This window comes from Sitophilus oryzae, unplaced genomic scaffold, assembly GCF_002938485.1.
Source record: "Sitophilus oryzae breed Bouriz unplaced genomic scaffold, Soryzae_2.0 scaffold_165_pilon_pilon, whole genome shotgun sequence".
Classification (NCBI taxonomy): domain Eukaryota; kingdom Metazoa; phylum Arthropoda; class Insecta; order Coleoptera; family Curculionidae; genus Sitophilus; species Sitophilus oryzae.
The window spans coordinates 3,188,088-3,210,812 of NW_022146347.1; the positions used below are offsets into that span (position 1 = coordinate 3,188,088).

The 22,725-nt window shown below is 31.5% G+C and overlaps 1 protein-coding gene and 1 long non-coding RNA gene across 9 annotated transcripts in view; one reads left to right on the plus strand and one right to left on the minus strand.

Annotated features, from left to right (window-relative positions):
• The window catches only part of LOC115880832 (E3 ubiquitin-protein ligase HECW2), a 261,880-nt gene that overhangs the window by 223,533 nt on the left and 15,622 nt on the right, over positions 1 to 22,725 (plus strand). The window contains exon 1 of one of the 8 annotated variants that reach the window (XM_030898139.1): positions 20,105 to 20,166. The exons of the other annotated variants lie outside the window; for them this stretch is intronic. Coding sequence (XP_030753999.1) covers positions 20,147 to 20,166 — 20 coding nt within the window. The 5' untranslated portion in view covers positions 20,105 to 20,146. Of the gene's footprint in view, positions 1 to 20,104; positions 20,167 to 22,725 lie in introns of those variants that run through there. 8 annotated transcript variants of the gene reach the window in all.
• On the minus strand, positions 4,972 to 10,657 carry LOC115880838. Its single transcript, XR_004049945.1, has 3 exons — positions 10,575 to 10,657; positions 9,566 to 9,716; positions 4,972 to 5,847 (listed from the first exon to the last, which is right to left on the minus strand). It is a non-coding gene; the product is annotated as an uncharacterized LOC115880838 (long non-coding RNA).

The following is a 22,725-nucleotide window of genomic DNA, read 5'->3' on the forward strand; positions in this document are numbered from 1 at the left end:
CGAGAGTTTTTGTAATTTCTTAAAAATGCGTTAATTTATAGATCGTAGAATGTAGAGTATACATGAAAAAAGCAGGTAGTATATTTTTTAATGAAATAAAACAAAGTTATAGGAATTTCTCTTATAACGGGTGCATCTCAAAAATGGCTCACCCACTTGACTTTTTTACTTTTTCATATGAAAAAACACATTTGGTGTATGACATAAATTAGGATTGATTGACGTATTCAATTGTTTTTGGTCACTTCCTGTTTTACTGAAAATGACTACAACTTTTGATTTTTAAATGACACCCTCTGTATTTTTTTACTTTATTCGATAGAAAATTACACTCTGAATATGATATGTTAACTTTTGATATTTGTATGGTGATTGATTAAAGAAATATGGTCCATCCAGAAAAATAAAGATGTGATATTCAAAGGGTGTAATTTAAAAGTTTATCCAGTTATGTTTATCATTATTTTCGAGATGAATAAATTGAATTTTAGAACTAATTAGAAAATTTGATACGCAAATTTCTGTAATTCTTTTCTCAACAATCCCTTAGTACTTAATAGGGAATCTGTTCAATTGAAACCGGAGCTTCTTGGTATATGTATAATAAAAATATAGGGGTCCAAGGTTTAGCTTAGTAGTCTTTTGCTACACACGTGCGTTTTATATACGTACCCTTTCAACGATAAAATAATGGAACTACGTTTCAAAATTGTCCATTGTTTTGTTTCTTGTCAAAAATGGGCCTATGTTGCACATGGAAAAAATCTTATTTACATCTATAGGTAACAAGAGAGATTTAATATTATCCTTGTTTATACAAGGATATTATAAATACAGGGTCGCTTTTATGTATGGAAACGGTCGAATGTTAGGTAAAATATAGGAGGTAACGCAAAAAGTTAAATATAAAAGTTATAGGGTTTATAAATATCTATTAGGAGGTAATAAATTTAAGTATAGAGTATCGGTCATAAAGTCGTTGCACATCAAAGTTTCATTTTTTAAACCCCCTGTATATTATTGCATATTTCAATTCTTCCTCCAATTCTAAACAGTAATCGAAATACATACAACGTACCTCAAAGCAACCGTTTCCGAGTTATTGACTTTGGAAAATATCACTTAAACAATTCGATTTAATTAATTTCGATGTGTTTGGTTTGATTTAATGATGCCATTCTGCCGAAATTGTGATACTGTTGTAGTCGATCATAAAGTTGTGTCACATCAAACTTTTTTTTAATGAAACCCCCTGTATATTATTGCATATTTCAATTCTTACTTCAATTTTAAACAATAATCGTAATACACGATGTACATAAATTATTGAAGAATTGAAATGTTAAACGAAAATTTTGTAATTTTCAGACTTGCTATACTCTCATTTTATACATCTACTAGTTGAAGCCTGATGCATCCGCCACGAGATCGCGACATCAGGAAAAAAATACTTTTAATTTTTTTTTATTAAATGAAAAACAAAAAATCCGGCGACTACAGGTTTTAGAAGAGCCAATTAGCTACATATCTTTTAGTAAAAAAAGCAACTTTCTAGAGCAAGTCGTTACTTCAGTAGAGATGACACAGATAAACATTAGCATTTTATATTATGTAGATAAATGCTAACTTGAGAACTAATGTCTCACACTTTCGGCAAAATGGCATCGTTAAATGAAACTGAACATATCGAAATTAATTAAACCAAATTGTTTAAGTGATATTTTCAAAAGTCAATAACTCGGAAATGGTTGGTATGAGGTACATTGTTTATATTTCGATTTTTGGTTAGAATTGAAGGAAGAACCGAAATATGCAATAATATACAGAGGGTTCCATTTAAAAAGTGAAACTTTGATGTACCACAACTTTATGACGGATCCTGTATACTTCAATTTATTACCCCCTAATAGATATTTATAAACCCTATAACTTTTATATTTAACTTTTTGCGGTACCTCCTATATTTTACCTAATAATCGACCGTTTCTATACATAAAAGCGATATACCCTGTATAATATGATCAATCGTCAATACCGGTGATGTTAAGCCAGCAAACACTCCTTTGTTAAACATATTTTATATAAATATAAAAATAAATACAAAAGCTAAACGACAGTATAAATGCTAATATGAAGACTAATTACCTAGAGAATTGGTTAAAAAATCCACTTCAACGTCTTCAACGTCAACGGTCACAAATAGGAAGATATGAGAATGCATCTCTCATCAAATACAGCATGATGATTTGAGAATTTGTCGAAATCTTTTTTCCATGCGCAGCTGACAGTGGACATAGTAGAGTTTGCGTCTGTTACGGCCGTATTCATAGTCGATCGCCAGCCGCCCGCTCAGGGTTGCCACAAGAAAATTTTTGATTGTGCAGAACTTGACCATAAAAATGTGTAGCATTGTGTAGCAATCCATGAGCAATAATTGTAAACTATCCAATAAGACCAAGAATAAGACGTAAAATCGCCAAATTTTAAAGCATAATCACGAGTCTCGATAAGAGTCTCACTTCCACTCGTTTGTATACGTCAATATATTCATTTTCCATTTCATTTCCTCTCATGCCAGCTAATATTGCAATGTCGTCAAAATTGATGTCGCGAAACTAACGATTTTATGGGAAAATTAGACCGGTTAAAAAGTCTGTTTAAAAACTGTAAACATTTCAAGACTGTTTAATCGGCCAAATTTGTCCATAGAAACTGCAGCCCTTGCTGATATGGGAGGAAAAGTGAAATAGTAATTGAATATTATTCACGTATGCCAACGAGTGGACCGAACTACATTGAAATTTAGCCAAAGTACGTGTTATGTATTATTTAAGGAATTAAGCAATCCTGTCTATTTACCGTTTTTGACTCGACCAATATAAGATGACCGAAAATGATATTTGTCAGTTCAAAATTTAAAGTTCACTTGCGGCCTCTTTTAGTGTAACTTAGATAACTTAAAAGCAAAAAAAACAGCTTTTGTCAGCTGATTTACTGTTCTGGTATTATTTTTTATAATAAATATGTAAAATCTCAAAATGTGTAGCACAGGACATTGTGGTGTAGCTGTGCAGTCATGGAAGCAAATGTGTAGCAAAATACACAATTGTGTAGCTTGTGGCAAACATGCGCCCGCTGGCGGAAGCTTTCCCGAAATTCTTCGTTCTTATTTCAGAGTCGAGCGCTCTCCGAGTAACGCGTGCGCACATCCGTCATATAGAGTAATCGCTCTCTCGCCGGCGGGCGGTTGGATAAGCATTTTTTTTTCCGTTTCATTTTCATAGTCGATCTCCAGGCGAAGAACACTAGCGCAGTTTAAACCCCATCCGGTGATTTTCGGCCGGCGACTGGAGCATGTCCTTACCATCTCCGGACGGCCCGCCAGTTTAGTCTGGTTTATTTTTCTAATTGAAAGAAGCACCAAACAAACTGAATTAATTATGGATATTTATAATATTGTGACGATTAAATGTACAATCAAATGCAGAAATCGACGAGAACGATGACATACGTATTTTTGAGGCCATTATTCATTACATTTGAGGCATATGAATTCCGTCCGTCTATTTGACCATTTAAATGTTTTATCGTTTTGTTTTTGTTATGTTTATAATTTTTTATTTTTCCTATTGTTTTTTTGTTTATTACATTAATTCTCTTTGTAATTTACACAATCTGATGGAAAAAATATACCAAATTCACAAAACAAAAATAGAGTCAATTTAAAAATATAAATTACTTCTACTCTGGTCATATTTTCCCTTAAAATAATTTTCAAATCCTTAACACAGCACCAATAGGTTAAGGTTAAGGTCTATAAACCTTTATAAACGTAATAAAAACGAATCCATAAAACTTTCAAATAACCGAATAGACCTATGGAATTCCCTATTATGTAAATTATTAACTTAATATCCTTTTTATTATGACCCAAAAATATACCTAGCCAAAAAAATATGTATATAAAAAATTGTAAATCTTTTTACTATAAGTGAAGGATTACGAAGATATTATTCATTACTTTAAAATATTTAAATTACCCAATATCAATAAAATATTTAAATTATTAATATTTAAATATTTAGAGAATGTTAAAGTTCGTATAACCGATTTTGTGTAGAAAAAGGAAGAAAACATGTTCCCTGTTGTTAAAACCCTCCACCCGAAGTGAAATTTTGTCGGCGAAGCGCCGTCATTTTCGCCAGCCAGCTGTGCGCTGGCGGCCGACTATGAAGAGCTTTTTTTCTCTCCCGATATCGAAGCGCTCGCCGGAGAAATCTTCGGCGAGCGCTTCTTTTCGGCGGGCGGCTGGCGCTCGACTATGAATACGGCCGTTAAAGTCCTATAGCACGCTCGTACAATCCCGTATTTTTTTTTTCATATTTGAATAATGTGTTTTAATATTTTAAGTTAAAGGCTATATTGGAAAAATAAAAGCTGCATCTTCATCATAATTTTCTTAATTGTATTTAATGAGAATATAAACAGAGTATATAGAGAATAATGGTACAAAAAAACGTTTTTAATATCTTATATTATCCTAATTAAATAAAAATAAATTATCTTTAAAAGTACTGGTGATAAATGCAATCTACTAGAAATAGAAAAAAAATATGGAAAATGAAATAGAAAGTACGTGTTTTCTTCGAAGAAAAACTGTCGATTTGCTTTAGTTTATTGTACCGTAACATTTTTAAGTATATATATATATAAAAATGCTATACATTTTTTTACAAATATAAAATGTAGAATGAATGTAATTTCGATAAAGCCACAACTAAGTAACTACAGAGTAATAAGTCTCTTTGGTCTTTGTTTTTTTGGTTTTCAGGCTACTTGGTAATAACAAAACGTTATTGTATATTATTTATTTTCATGTTCTTGTTTCATTTTTCATTTTACTAAAGAATATTTCTTTGTGCTAGTTTAAGATTAGACTATACATAATATGTAATATATTTTTATACCATATGATCAAACAGTTTTATGACCCCAAGCGGGTTAATTATATATACAAAGGACACTTGATCATTAAACGTTTTTATCAGTTTATATAAAAAACGTTATTTGAAGTGCCAGTTTATTTTTCTGTCAGGAATCAATTTCCTGTTCCATTCTTGCTGAAATTAATATAGATAATTTAGTTACTATAAAAACGAGTTTTAACATCACAAAAACACAAGTAAAATCTAAAAACTAAAACTATCTGTCATAATAATACTCCTTAACTTTTTTCACAACTAAAAAAATTAGTGTACAAGTTCATAAATTTTATAATCCTCCAATCATGAATATTTCTAATCATACCTACTGTTCTTACCGTTGATTATTTTGGAATATCATTACTACATGAAAAAGTTAATAGGTAATTTAAAAAATTATATATTATTTTTTTTGTCTTAAAAAACTATTACAAAAAGAAAAGAAATTCGCAATTATTTATTCTCGGGTTGATATTCCTAGAAGAATCAATTAAAGCCAGTCTAGCTAAAACACATATACCTATTAGTTTTTAATTATTATTTATACAATATTGCGTGATTGTTCTATGATAAAAGACGTAAAACCATACAGAAGAACAAAAGATACAGTCCCATCCAAACTATTGTTATTAGTGACTCTGTGATAACAAATGCAAGTTAAAATTGTTTACGTCAGAGCATATATTCCCACATATGTTGCACATCCACGGGTTAGTTCTGGAATGGCAACCCTTGTGAATTAAATATAGTGCTTCGTTAGGAAATATTATTCCGCAATACACGCACTGAAGCGATTGTTTACAGATAGTGCAGTCCTTAGGGAAGCACTTTTTTGTTTTGTCCTGTCCTGTTGAAGGTATAGTTCCTAATGAAGGGAAAATAGAATATTAATTGTAGTCCAATTGGGAAGTTTTATGAATAAAAATATGAGTTAATGTGAATAAAGGTGAATAAAATTTAAATGGGATTTGGCCAATAATGAATGTGAAAAATAGTCTAAATAAATACATATTACAAAGAAATTGAGATCGAAAAGTCTCTACATGAAACAAATTTGAAAAAATTATTACGTAGTCGACTATTGATCTAAAAAGAAAATATTAATAATAAAAAAAAATGTTTGTATGTTAGTGCATCACTAAAATACTAATGAACGGGGTTTGATGCGGTTTTCCCTGTTTAAAAGCTTAATTTATGAGGGTCAGTACTAGGGTTTGCGGAACCGCAGCTGTTTTTCGGAACCGGGAATTTCGGTACCGCGCCTCTTACGGCCGTACTCATAGTCGATCGCCAGCCTCCCGCTGGCGGGAGCTTTCCCGAAATTCTTCGTTCTTATTTCAGAGTCGAGCGCTCTCCGAGTAACGCGTGCGTACATCCGTCATATAGAGTAACCGCTCTCTCGCCGGCGGGCGGTTGGATAAGCATTTTTTTTCCGTTTCATAGTCGATCTCCAGGCGAAGAACACTTGCGCAGTTTAAACCCCATCCGGTGATTTTCGGGCGGCGACTGGAGCATGTCCTTACCATCTCCGGGCGGCCCGCCAGTTTAGTCTGGTTTATTTCTCTAGTTGAAAGAAGCACCAAGCAAACTGAATTAATTATGGATATTTATAATATTGTGACGATTAACGAGAACGATGACATTCGTATTTTTGAGGCCATTATTCATTACATTTGAGGCATATGAATTCCGTCTATTTGACCATTTAAATGTTTTATCGTTTTGTTTTTGTTATGTTTATGATTTTTTATTTTTCCTATTGTTTTTACGTTTATTACATTAATTCTCTTTGTAATTTACACAAACTGGAAAAATATGCCAAATTCACCAAACATCAGTCATCTACAGAAAACAAAAATAGAGCCAATTTAAAAATATAAATTACTTCTACTCTGGTCATATTTTCCCTTAAAATAATTTTAAAATCCTTAACACAGCACCAATAGGTTAAGGTTAAGGTCTATACAAATATATAAACGTAATAAAAACGAATCCATAAAACTTTCAAATAAAACCGAACAGACCTATGGAATTCCCCATTATGTAAATTATTAACTTAATATCCAAATATACCTAGCCAAAAAAATATGTATATAAAAAATTGTAAATCTTTTTACTATAAGTGAAGGATTACGAAGATTTTATTCATTACTTTAAAACGAATTATAACAAAATAATGGACATATCAATAAAATATTTAAATTACCCAATATCAATAAAATATTTAAATTATTAATATTTAAATATTTAGAGAATGTTAAAGTTCGTATAGCCGATTTTGTGTAGAAAAAGGAAGAAAACATGTTCCCTGATGTTAAAACCCTCCACCCGAAGTGAAATTTTGTCGGCGACGCGCCGTCATTTTCGTCAGCCAGCGGTGCGCTGGCGGCCGACTATGAAAGAGCTTTTTTTTCTCTCCCGATATCGAAGCGCTCGCCGGAGAAATCTTCGGCGAGCGCTTCTTTTCGGCGGGCGGCTGGCGCTCGACTATGAATACGGCCGTTAGGATCCGAGATCTCCCTTTTTTTTCAGTACTTTTGGTACTGACTAATTTTTGTTCAATGGCGGTGCAGTTCATTAATCAGGAAGCAAGGGATGGTTTTTCAAATTATAATGGATATAAAATTCGGATTCTGGGAGAAAAATAAAGGTGAGTTTTATAAGAGAAGTGTATGACTAAAATGTAAGGTTTTTGACATGTTTAACATTTTCTAGAAATAAAGAACAATTTTTAAATTACCTACAATAAAAGCTACCTAAATTGGAATTTACCCGGTATAACCTAATATGTAGTTAAATTAACTTTAATACTTTAAATCAAATTAAAACTTGATGCTAAAAGTTATACATGGTGACACAAAATTAATATTGAACATTGGTCATCTTCAAAAGTATGTTACTCTTTTATTTCAAATTGGAACACCCAGTATATTATTATTCCGATATCCAATGGAGAATTCATGTCTCTTCAAAATACTATCAGGTTGCCTACCCCTCAAACAAAGATTTTCCTAGATATTTCCATTTACATGATTTGATCTGAGTAGATCTATATTATTTGATAAAATCTAGGTGGCTGTGTGTGATCTATAATTTCTGTTTAATTACTCCATTTTTAACAACTAGTTATCATTTTGTGTCAGTTAAAACAAAAACATTTCTCAGAAATTTGGCGAAAATGCAAACTTATCCTACATCGGAAAGAATTGATATGATTCTATTAGTTGATGAATGCAGTGTGCATTCACCAATTAATAGAATACTTAAATGCTCCTGATTTTATCTAGCTTGTTTTTTTTTGTGAGGATATGTTAAAGACAGTGTTTAAAAAACTCGACCAACTATTGTCGACAACATGAGAGAAATTATTGTAGCTGGTTTTCGAGGTAAAACTCGATGCCCTTTAAAATGAAAAGATCCTTTTGGAAAGACAATTATTTTATGCAGTTAACAGGAAAGGAAGCATTTTGAGCATTTGATTTCATCTAGCTAATTTTTGTCACATAATTGTAGGTTTATATCTAGTTTTAATACTGTAATCATTAAATTATGTTTTAAACGTGTATCTTTTTATTACCCTTGAGTATTTTACTCTACAATCTTTAATTTCTGTTAAATTAACAAAAGGTATATCACAGCTACCTAGAATTTTTCAAATAATAAAGATCTACTGACGCAAAATCATAAAAATTAAAATATCTAGGAAAGTCTTTGTCTGAGGGATAGGCGACCTTAATAATATTTTGAAGATACATAAATTCCCTATTGAATACCGGAATAATATACTGGGTGTTCCATTTAAAATAAAGGACTAACTTGCTTTTCAAAGTGATTAATGGTCCATATTAATTTTGTCCCACCCTGTATAACTTTTCAGGTCAAATTTCAATTTGGTTTAATATACAATGGTTACTGTAACTAAATATCAGACTATACAAGGTCAACTAAAATTTAGTTAGCTGTTATCGAAATTTAAAATTTACTCTTCATTTTCACAAAATGTGAAATATGTCAAAATCCTTAGATTTTAGGTATATGCTCTTTAATAAAACTCACCTTTATTTTTTTCATAGAATCCGAAAATCAATTAATATATAGGGTGTTCCATTAGAAAAAAACACAACTTTGATGTGTAACTTTTTTTGGGGACACCCTGTATAATTCTATATATTTTTATAAAATGCTCTCAGTTAACCTACATATGCTGCCAAAATTTCATTTCGATATAAACTACCGTTCTCCTTGGAGCTTCCGCGGCGTATGAGAGGCGCGACCCTTTATATGTCGCACTCGTACTAACTTTTACTGTCAAAATTTTATTCGAATCGCTAAAAGCACTGGAGGAAAATTATAATAAATCGAAATAAAACTGAAGACTTCAACCCCATGTGGTTACGAAACTAAACTAAGCATAATCCGACCTCTGTTGATATGAAAAATATGGATATATTTTATATAGAGCGAAATTTTATACAGGGGTACATTTATACATTATTTATACAATAAGTATATTATATTATATACTTACTGTATATTTTTAGGATGTCGAGAGAGAAGTATTTTTAGTGATGTCAAGTACTCACCGTTTCTAGATGCGTTAGCGTCTGTAGAGGAACTATTAGAGTTTCTGGTACTGGAAGAAGCTACATATTGTGTTCCACTTTTACTGTCTGAAATCATCTGTTTCTTCATGTCGCCTCTCAGCAATGTTGTCAATGGTTATGCTTAATCAAACTGCAAAGGTTGCAATTCTTAATCACGTGACTAAAAGTTTATTTGGTATGAACTGTATATGAATTGTTGTCATACATGAACGTCACGCATATACCTACATCAAATTTTTCTTTTGTCCATGTTACTATAAGTTTATTAATTTTAGTAATATTTAAAATACACCAGCAATTTTCGATACCCCTGTATACGTTTAAGAAAGCAATACATGTTTTAATAAAGTTTATTTCTCTGGCTTCAGAGTCAGCACAAGAATTAATTTTGAAAAGCAATGTACGGGGTGTTGACAATTTGTTTTATTATAGCAGGCATATTTAAATATCTTTAAGTATCTCAAAAACTAAAGCATTTAAACATATATAACCCTTATAATAAATACCTTATTTTATGCCTCAGAATATAAAAATAAAATAAAATACCGGGTGTTCCATAAGAAAAAATATAACTTTGGTATGGATCTTAGTTCTGACACACGCTGTACCTACATTTGAAAATACTTTTAAATTATGCACATTGCCTTCCCACATATACCCATAAAATATTTTGTTTCTACATCTTCCCGTTTTCGTCTAATCAACCGAGGCGAATGAGGTGCGCCACCCTGTATAGTTGTAAGTAGATTATCAAACATTTACTAGTTTTGCAACAAATGTGAAGTTACTGTTAGCAAAAATATCCACAAATTAACTGAGGGTCCTATAGCACGGATTTATAGTGTCTCCGAAATCAATTGGAAAAGATTGAAACTAGTTTCGGCACTGCCTTTGTTGGAGCTATTTTCTGCATAATTTAAGTACTTCCAATAATTGACTTCGGAAATACTGTACAATTATATCAAAAAGAAAACAAATGGTTACTTACAGCGACAAAAGTCACCAAAACGAAAGTATTAACGCGCGAAACGGAACTAACAAATAATAATTTATTACTGGCTAAGATAGATCGATTGGAAAAAGAGCTGCAGAGCAAAAACGATTGGAATTTTTTTGCGGCATATGAAGCCAAGCGGCAGCTATAGTAGTGGGTTAAAAAAACGCGTAAATAATGCATCATTGATTTTATTAGTTGTCAAAATAGTCAAAATAAAAAGATATAAAGAAAATAACTAAAAAAACGTTGAAACAAAAGCAATCAAAACCCATTAGTTTAACTTTGAGACCATTGGATAATCATTTACCGTAGCGGCTAGACGCTTGACTTTTAATAAACATTATTTTTCATTTAGTAAAAAATAAAAAAAACCGGGATTTTTAATTTTTTCCTACTTTTCTAAATCTCAAAAAGTTTTTCAGGCTTCTACAGTACAGGGTGCGGCGCGGCGCCTCCCACGCCGCGGAAGTTCCAAGGAGAACGGTAGTTTATATCGAAATGAAATTTTGACAGCATATATAGGTTAACTGAAAGTATTTTTTTAAATATATAGAATTATACAGGGTGTCCCTAAAAAAAGTTACTCATCAAAGTTGTGTTTTTTCTAATGGAACACCCAATATATTAATTAATTTTCGGATTCTAGGAAAAAAATAAAGGTGAGTTTTATTAAAGAAGCATATACCTAAAATCTAAGGATTTTGACATATTTCACATTTTGTGAAAATGAAGAGTAAATTTTAAATCTCGATAACAGCTACCTAAATTTTAGTTGACCTTGTATAGTCTGATATTTAATTACAGTAACCATTGTATGTTAAACCAAATTGAAATTTGACACTAAAAGTTATCCAGGGTGAGACAAAATTAATATGGAACATTAGTCACTTTTAAAAGCAAGTTACCCCCAAGGCGTTAAACGCTATATACGGGAGCTATTATTATTATTATAAAAGCAAGTTACTCCTTTATTTTAAATGGAACACACAGTATATTTTTCCGGTGTTCAATGGGGAATATACATATATATCTTCAAAATATTATTAAGGTTGCCTACCCCTCAGACAAATATTTTCCTAGATATTTTAATTTTTATGATTTTGCGTCAGTAGATCTTTATTATTTGAAAAAATCTAGGAGGGGGGGTGGCTGTGTGATATACCTTTTGTTAATTTAACAAAAATTAAATATTGTATAGTAAAATGCTCAACGGTAATAAAAAGATACACGTTTAATACCTATTTTAATTATTACAGAATTAAAACTAGATATAAACCTATAATTAATTATATGACAAAAATTTGCTAGATGAAATCAAATACTCAGAATGCTTCCTTTCCTGTTAACTGCATAAAATGATTGTCTTTTCAAAAGGATCTTTTCATTTTAAAAGGCATATATGTAGTTCTACCTCGAAAAGCAGCTACAATAATTTCTCACATGTTGTCGACAATAGTTGGCCGAGTTTTGTAAACACTGTCTTTAACATATCCCCATAAAAAAACAGACTAGATAAAATCAGAAGCATTTAAGTATTCTATTAATTGGTGTCAATTTTGGTGTTCACCAACTAATAGAATAATATCAATTCGTTTTCACTGACACAAAGTAACTAGTTGTTAAAGTTGTACTAATTATACAGCTATAATTTGTTAAGTTGGCCAGTTAGTTATTAGTTATGTCCTTTGATACGTAAAAATTAATTCTTGATTTTTGATTTATCGACAACGAAATTACAAAGAGGTAAAGTGCCATGTGTTGTTTGAGAGAAAGATGGTACATTTATTATTTATTATTTTACAGTAAGTTGTAGCAATCATAAATCATACTTGCCGTTTCAACTGATATCACCGGTATATTATTTACAAAAAAATAATTGTTATTGCTGTTCCGGAAATTTTTAATTTGCAATAATATCCGAATAAAAAGTCCGGAAGTTGCAAATGTCAAGTTAGGTTCAAGGATATATGTCGCAATTTTCCAGACTGTGGAGTAGGACTAATTATTAGAACAGTTACGTAATGCTTATTATAATTAATTAATACAAATATATACAAGAATACAAATAGTATAGAACGAAGGAAATGTTCTGTTAAATATGTAGAAATTTATCACCTCTGTCAATTCGACAACTTGTAATATACAGGGTGGTCCGAACTGTATTCCGGAAACTTTAGCAGCATATTCTGCAGGTAAAAATAAGTAAAAAAGTTCGTATAAATGTATGCCTTAAAATGATTAGTTTCGGAGATACAGGGTGTAGAAGTTTCAATTTTTTTCGATTTTTTTCCAAATAATTTCTGAAATAACGTCAATATTTTTATGAAAACTGGTGTCTGGGAGTTTTTTGACATGAGAAATTTGATTTTGATATCAATATGACTCCTACTTGTAGAGGGCGCCACCTACATATATTTTAACTGGTTTCAAGAGTAATAACTTTTTGTCCGTACCTGTATAAAACTAGTGAGTTTGAAAAATATACATTCGCGATGTTTTTTACGTAAAAAAGGTCTCTTGGTAAAAATGGCTACGAGTAATGGTTCTCGAGTTATTTGGAATCGAAATTACCAATACCTGTCATCATTGACATAAATTAAACATGTTGACTAAATAATTATTAGACTGAAATCATAAATTTGAAATGCTTTTGTGCCAAAAATTCGAAAGAAACTGTTTTATCATTATTTTTAAAAGAAAAATTTATGATTAGCTTAAAAAAATAAAAAGTTCCCAAATTTCTCATTTCAGTCAAATATCTATCTGCTGAACATGTTTATTTTTAATAAATAATGACATGTATTGACTATTTCCATTCTAAATATCTTGAGAACGGTTGCTCCTAGCTATTTTTACCAAGGGACATTTTTTACGTAGAAAATCACGGAAATGTGTATTTTTTCACTCAGTAGTCTTATACAGGTATGGACAAAAAGCTATTACTCTTCAAAACATCAAAATCAAATTTCTCACGTCAAAAAACTCCCAGATACCAATTTTCATCCAAATATTGACGTTATTTCAGAAATTATTTGGAAAAAATAAAAATAAAAATGAAACTTCTACACCCTGTATCTCTGAAACTAAACATTTTAGGACATACATTTATATGAACTTTTTTACTTATTTTTATCAGTAAAATATGCTGCCTGAAGTTTCCGGAATACAGTTCGGACCACCCTGTATATTTACATATTTAAAACGCTTTGTGAACAAAATAATTTTAAAGCAATACTTCACAATGAAGCATGATACTTCAAAATAGTTAAATTTTGGTAATGAGTATATAGAATAGATTTCATAATATTTTTAAATATTTTTCCTTAAATCAGTAACAAGGTCCATAATAAACATTTGTTGATTAGCAGCCACTGTATAATAAAAAATGTAAATTAGCGTAAAATACCTATACATATACAATAATTTGTTCATGTTATTTGATTATTCTATATGTTTGAAAAATAAACAGCGTCAGTGGTGGCATGGAAATGAAGATCACTGTTATTTTATATGTAAAATTATATGGGGGTCTCCAGAAATGTAAGCCAACTTCACACCGATTTTTTTCTCAATCATTCTGTAGCATTTTTATCATCAGATATTCATGGTATTTCTGATGATAAAAATGCCACCGAATAATCGAAAAAAATCAATACAACACGATCAATCATTCTTTACAGAACAACACAACATGATCAAAAAGTTTTATAATCAATCATGCTTTGAATGACCACAAATAAACAGTTCTTATTAGAAATTAGATTAAAATTTCTTGTCTTTCAATGATACTACTTTTTGATCATATAGTAGATATACAATTATAACATATTCGTATTTGAAATTATATTTGCAATTTCTAAAATCGGTTCTCATAGAAATATAACGTTCCAAAACCGATTTACATTTTTTCTTTTGTGAAAATAACGGTAAAAATAAATTAGAAATATTTTAGGAGCGTATCTAAATTTAAATAGCAGCTATTAAACCTTAAAATGAATCCACTATAAAACAAAATATCTGACTCAACCAATCAAAGCGTTTTATACATTCCTAATGAAAAATCTTAACGTTAAATAGAGGAAAATTTCCATGATATATTTTCTTCTTCATTTCTTTAAGTTATGTTTGATGAGTAAATGTTTTAAAATGTAGCTACATGGTATTTTAAATAAAAATTTTAAATGTTAACACAGAAACAATGAATTTAAAATTGTATTTTAGATAAAGAATACTTTGTCAAGGTTATTAGATACACATAATAATTAAACATATTTTTTAACAAGAAATTTATTTAAAATAATAACGTTCTTATAATTAAAGAAATCTATGAAATGAATATATAAATGTAAAATAATGTTATTGCTGGGTACAGAATTACATTTTTTTGCAATAATTTTTATAATTAAATTGATGAATGGTAGTTAAGATAATAAAATTATTCCTCCATAGTTCAATAAAAATACATACAATATTGCAGAATTAAATCTATCCTTCAAATTCAGTGTAGTTTACCTCATTTTCTACTTTTATCTTGATGTTCTAGTTTTTTTGTTCCATTTTTATAATTTATGGAATATATTTTAGGTTATTTAATGGTAAAAATAAATGAACTAACGGAGTTATTGCTTTTTTGATTATCAATGTTTTGTCTTCTTCAATGTAGGTATAATGATTCAGGTTTTTATATTATGCATCAACACAATTAAATTCTTAATCAAAAAAGATTTATATAATTAAATAAAATTCAGTAAAGAGTTTCGAGAAGGTCCAAAACCCAAATGAGACAGAAAAATTTAGCGTAATTCTCAGAAAAGAGCTGAAGATGTCAACACATTAGCCTTGTTAAAAACTTTTATACAGTGAGAGAGGATTATAAGATTTTTAAGATAGAAAAAAGTTGCTTCTAAAACCAAGCCACTTTTTCTTTCGAGTCTCTAAAGACAGGCTAAAAATATTTCTTGTAGAAATAAAAAAGAACTATTTTTGACCTTTACCGTCAGAAGAACTAACAAATAACTTTTAACTTCCTCATTAAAAACTGGCAGACATAATTCTTATTCAAAAAAATAATGAAATTGTTAGAAGATCGATATTTATTATACATTACATTGTCAGTCAAATTGTTAGTCAAATCGTGACTTAAAAAGTTGGGCGTTGGACAGTATATGATGCATTATATATTTTTAGTATTTTACTAACTTTATTTTACGACTACTATGTAAAACAGGAGAAATCTTCCCGTGCAGTAAGCACGTACCTTGAAACACACAGTAAGCAAAACGCAGAAGAAAACATATATTACTACTGCAACAATCGCCCGATCAAAGCAACTGTCAAATTAGAAAATAATTCCATTTCTGCTTCAAGTTTTCTAAAAATTGAAGTAAGTAAGCCAGTATTTTAAAGAGATCGGAAAAGATGCTTGGCTATATATTTACGGTTGTCCTTAGCAACCATTTAGCAACCTTTATAGCAACCGCTATAGCAGCGCCAAATTCCGTACCCCGTACAACGTATGCCACCCAAAGCACTTTTCCAATCTAAATTTATTGACACTAAAGTCTATAAATCTGACTAAATGAAATTAAACATTTTATTATATTTTTTTTTCAAAAATGTAATTTTGTTGTATAATTTAAGATACCGAGCAGCTCTTCTTTTTACTATAGAGCAAATGATTGTAACAGATATTTTATTTAGATTAAAGCTGCAAAAATTAGTTTAGTTTAAACCGAATTTTATTATCGCTATGTTGGTCACATTGCGCCGTGTTCAGCAGTGTTGTCCTTTATTATTTGACAATTATCCTAATGTCAGTCATTATTTTGTATAATATCGTGTTGTTGTTGAATCTTTGTGACTAATTCTCGTGTTTTGGCTATTATCATAGTCTTTTTTAAAAAATTGCCCTTTTAAGCACATTTCATTTCAACCGCTAAAAGCACATGGAAGAAAATTATGTATAAAAAAAAATAAAGTCTAACCCCCTGTAGCTACTAAATAATCAGAATCGGACCTATGCTGATATAAAAAATAAATCTTATTTTTACGCGAGGAATACGAGAGATGGCACACATTTTTTTGAAACACCCTGTATATTAGATAAAAAAGATAAAGAAAAAGATTTCAGTTAACGTCTCCTTTTTGCTGCCAGGGCTAATCTGGACGGGGCCTACTTTTTTTTACGCGGAATCCGAACCGCGGTCCTCGGCCATATCATGGTCAATGGCCTACCAACGTGGCAAGTGTCTAAATCGCTCTTACTCACGAGATATCCGATCTCATCCGGCCTCGAACCGGCGTGAATGAGCAGTGTGTGTCAATAGATTTTACACTTTTGCGTTTTGAGTTTTGAATCGGTCACCCGTCCATCCATTAGTATCGCCTTACGTCGCTTAACTTCGATGTTCTAATGGGAACCGGTGTTTCGACGTAGCTAGGCCGTTGCCATCCTGTATATTAGATTCGATTAAATAAATCTTTTTTTTTTCATTAAAACGAGTGTGATTAAAATTCAAATGAAACAAGTACCCATATTATTGTTGCAGTTTCGCGTGACTGTCATCTCCAAAGCTTACAAAAAAATGCTTTAAACCGGTCGATCAATAACGACAGAACGGTGCGGCAGAACAATAAAAAAAATACATGAACATTTTGATCGCGAAGATCTTCCAACAACATGCAATGATCCTGTCCGCTGTTGGAAATGCCGGTTAGCGTTATCATTATCAAGCACGAGCTTGCATGCTTAATAGTTACGAAACAGCGAGAAAACTTGTAGAATTCCAATTATCGTAATGTCTTCTTAGATAGCTATATCTCGTAAAACCAACCACACAAAGAGAACGAGAAAAATAACATTAATTCATTTTTAATTAATTAGATTATTTTAGCCTGAACATAACGTGAATCTCTTGTCGTCAATAAGTATGTACATATATTTGAAACTTATAAATTCTTATACTTTTTTATATACACATTGTTCGTTAAATTATCAATATTATTGCTGAAGATGCACGCATGTGAATGTGATGCGGTTCATCGATGCGATGCGTCGATGCGGTTTGTCACTATGCGTTAATGTTGCGATTTGATGTGCCGATGGATCATTGCACACATAATGAGTATGGCTACTACGAGTAAAACTACTGAGTAAAAAATGTACATTTACTATGTTTTTTTAGGTAAAAAAGGTCTTTTGATAAAAATCGATACGAGCATCCGTTCTCAGGATATTTTAGAGTTGGGATTTTGACCGTCAAAATCTTTTGTGGTCAATTGGCCAAGCACCAGTCAAATTCTTTCGTGATGCTAAAAAAATAAAAGTAGGAGAAATTACATTTATACGTATATTAGTGATTAAAAGCAGTAAACAAAAACTAAAGAATACAACAAAACGAAACATTACATTAAATGACACAAAATAGACAGTAACCGAACAAGACTAATAATTTTTAAACAAATATAAAGCCATTCTGAGGTAGCAAAAAAAATGCATAATAGCAATAAAAAAATACTAATGGGTGGTAGTAGCACAGGCTAATCTAGACAATGGAATCTCTTCTTCATCACAGTCATCATTGAACTCATCTTCGCCACTATCTTTATGTTCTTCAGAATCAGAATCATCCATAGCCATTTCATCCTCACTTATGCGTTCTCAGGATATTTGGATATTTAGAATGAAAATAGTCAATCATGTCATTATGAATATATGTCATTATTGTCAAAGAATAAACACGTTGAGTAAATAGTTATTTGACTGAAATGATAAATTTGGGAACCTTTTTTTTAAATTAATCATAAATTTATCTTTGAAAAAAAAATGATGATAAAACAGTTTCTGTTGAACTTTTGGCACAAAAACATTTCAAATTTATGATTTCAGTGTAATAACTATTTAGTCAACATGTTTAACAAAATAAAAACACTAAATCACCACAATACACCAAAACACTTTTACTTTTACACTGGACGCGCGTTTCGCTAACCATGTTAGCATCATCAGCAGATGATTATAAATGTAGTTTATAATCATCTGCTGATGATGCTAACATGGTTAGCGAAACGCGCGTCCAGTGTAAAAGTAAAAGTGTTTTGGTGTATTGTGGTGATTTAGTGTTTTTATTTTGCTGTGTAACACCAAAGGTTCCAACCCTCAACTGTAATCAAAATGTTTAATTTATGTCAATGATGACAGGTATTGATAATTTTCATTCCAAATATCTTGAAAACTATTACTCGTAGCGATTTTTACCAAGAGACCTTTCTTACGCAAAAAACGTCTTAAATGCATATTTTTTTACTTGGTAGTTTTATACAGTTACGGACGAAAAGTTATTAGTCTTCAAACCAGTTAAAAATATGTAGGTGGCGCTCTCTACAAGTAGGAGTTATATTGACATCAAATTTCTCATGTCAAAAAACTTCCAGACACCAATTTTCATCCAAATATTGATGTTACTTCAAAAATTATTTAGAAAAAATCGAAATAAAAATAAAACTTCTACACCCTGTGTCTCCGAAACTAAGCATTTTGGGACCTACATTTATACGAACTTTTTTACTTATTTTTATCTGCAGAATATGCTTCCGAAGTTTCCGGAATACAGTTCCGACCACCCTGTACTCGACCCTATATATACGACCAATGTGTACTACCAATCATGATCATGACCTATGTATGCGAGACCAGGACACTTAAAATGGACATTATAAAGAAACTGCAGGTCGGACAACGCTCAATCGAACGAAGTATGTTGGGAATAACCAAAAAAGACCGTAAAAGAATAGAGTGGATTCGACAAAAGGCCCAGGTAATAGACGTCATCCACAGAATCAAATCACTCAAGTAGTAATGGGCAGGACACCTGGCAAGAAGGACAGACAACAGATGGACCACAGAAATTACATCGTTATTATCACGAGAAAATAAGAGACCTAGAAGAAGACCAAACCCGAAAAGGGACCATGATATTAGGCAATTAGCCGGGATAACTTGGGCCCGCATAACCCACAAGGGACACCAATGGACCCAACTACACAGAGAGTATGTAAATATGTTAGGGAGGCTATACCATAATTGGAAATGGTTGAATAAGCTGAAAATGATGATCATGATGGTATACGTAAAATCTAAATTCTGAGATATCCTAAAAGAGTTACTAAATTTGCCTAACCTAACCTAACCTAACTTGTGACTATAACACTTGTCCTATATTTGAAGATGGATAAAGGTTTCATATATTCAAATAGAGAACGACGAGATGAAAATGATTTTTAATCAGTTGTTTTTTCGTAATTTACTCTTATTACAGGCTCACTCTGTATAGTGCAAAAGCAGAGAAATTGTATTGTATGCATCTGTACAAACTAACGACCTACTCGTAAATAATTTTTTTGCATTTAAATGAGAAGAGGTTTTTGACAGAAATGTTAATTGTGATAATTCGATACGACGAAAATAAGTTGAACAAACATAATAACATAATAATATATATTCTGTAGTATTCCGTCAGTGGAAGAAGTTTAAAATGTGATGTTACTAAACCAGGAGTGCTTTAATGGATAACCTAAATGAATTGTAAGTAAACTAGAGAAGATATATTTATTACATAAACGTTTGTTTCCTTTAAAGCTTTTACTTTAATTAAAAATTATCCTTTCGTGTGTATTAATTATTGAATTGCTCTGAACAGTTTATAATTTTGCATCGCGAAGTTATGCGTGATAATGCACATATAAATTTAGGTGCGGTAGTATGCTTTTGTTATATAAGTTGACTTATTTATTGATGTCCATTTTATTGCGTGCTCGCCGAAGAATATCCGTATACCTTTGATATAAATATATTTGCATAATTAATTAACAACTAGTCTAGAAGTGAGTAAAAATTAGATGTAGTATCAAGATGCCGGTACGTATATTTCACTATTTATTAAATCTCGGCAACTGGACTTATAAACAAATACGGCTTAAAATTGCACAAATTAATCTCAAAATACTATTTTAAACTTAGCATCTTCAAATACTTTTAAAAGTAACTTTCACATGAGTTACTTTAGTTTCAATACTGACAGCAGCTATCATATCCTGTAGCAAAACACGCTTCCAAGGTTTAATGAAGTTAATTTGTATATTTCAATTTGTGTAATTCGGTTTTATCACCAATAATTCTTTCTCTAGGAGATGCGAGGCCTTGTCGTTGGTGGGGAGGCTCCTAGTCAAGTGCTAGGGGGAACCCCCTGTTTCACTTTGGCTGGGTGTATGGAGCATCTCATTGTCTTGTGCACCAAGACGTATAACCATGCCGGATGGGACTACCCTGTCCGTCATACTAGATGTTCAAGCATTCTCTACTGTATGTGGTCTTAGTTTAACCTCCCGGACCAAGAGGAGAAAACCTCACCAAAAATTTAAATCCTATAATGGCGGGACTAGGTTAAAGGGATGAGTGGCTAGATAGAAAAGTAGCCTTTACTCTTCTGAACCGTGGGGCACCAGGGGGCAACCCATTGTATTCTCATCTCCTTTACTTCTACATGCGGAGTTCTGTAGAAGTGGACTGATTAACTCTTGTGGTGAATCACCAGCTTTTGCCAAAACTCCAATGTAACTCCAATGTAAGAGATGGCAAGTCATCAGAGAGAGAGAGAGAGAGAGAGAGAGAGAGAGAGAGACAGAGAGAGAGAGGAGGGCCATGGTCAGGTCCCCACAATAGAGATTGACCTGAAATACAAGGAGGCAATAGAGAGGGATATATCCTCTATTATAGATCTGGTGCAACACTGGTATCAGGTATAAAGAGAGACTAATTTAAAGAGGTATAAAGAGAGACCAATTACCTGAGCCGGAGACAAGCTCCTCGGCTGGAAAGGACACGGAGGGCTAAACCTCAACCGTGGAAGGGTGTATACCTTCGTAGGAGGTAGCTATCTACTCCTCGGAGGCTGAACAGTTGCTGTCGGAGCATAGGAAATACCCTATCTCCCCTGCCATAGGAAGGTCCCCATGTATGATAAGTTTTGGACTGTATGATGAGTAACTCAAGAAAGGGGGACACAATAGATCTTTAAGGTCGCGGTGATAACCCCCCCCCCCTTCCACTTATTCTACATTCTACATCACCAAGAGTTACAGCCAATGTATTTAAATTGCATTATTAATGTTTGTTAAGTTTCAAAGTCAAAGCGCCTTTGATGATAAAACGATGATTTACAGTGGGTACACAATTATACTATATTTTTCGCATTCACATTGTACCAGAAAAAATCGTGTGTACTTTCTATGATGAACGAAAAATAATTCTTATGGAAAATACCATTTGTTACTCTTTAAAAAACTGTAGTATATAAAACAGATAATCTGAACTTTTAAAACCAATAGATGTTTTAACTAAACATAGATCATATCTGATAGATTATCTTCAGCATGAGTAATATTCATAATCTAACATTCGTTGTAAAGTGATTTGGAGTCAAAAGGAACATTGGTTCGTTATTAAACCAGGTATTACTAACATCATTTTATTTTGATTAATGATAATTATATTATTTAATGAAATAATTATAACTGCAAAACAACAAATCCATTAAATGACTAACGTGGAAAAAGTCAGATTTATTATTAGAAATTGCATGAAAAGTAATTGCATGCATATAGTATAGCGAATTAACGTACTACTTATTTACTCATTTTTAATTGTTATTTTAGTAACGATTTTGTAAACTGACCCGTTCAAAAGGATTACTTAGTTTATTATTAGTATACGTATACGTATGATTCAACGATATTTTCAACTTTTTATGAAAATCTGTAGGTATATGTATGATCGATTAAACTGCTGTTAATTACAAATAAATGATATTGTCAAAGTTGAAACGTTGATATCAGTTTTATAGTAGTATTAGTTTTATGATATCGCATAAATCGATATAGCCTGGAGAGCTGTAGTCTATCAGAAATTATCAGAAAACGGTAACAGCTGCGTTTTAATATAAACAAAAGGTATTGTATAACTTGGACAGTCGGATATTCCTTAAAGGCAATAGGCCTAGTTAAGTTGCAGAATACAGAAATGTAATAATACTATCAAGAAAAACTGTAAGAGCTCTCTGGAGTTTGTACACATGATATTTTTTTT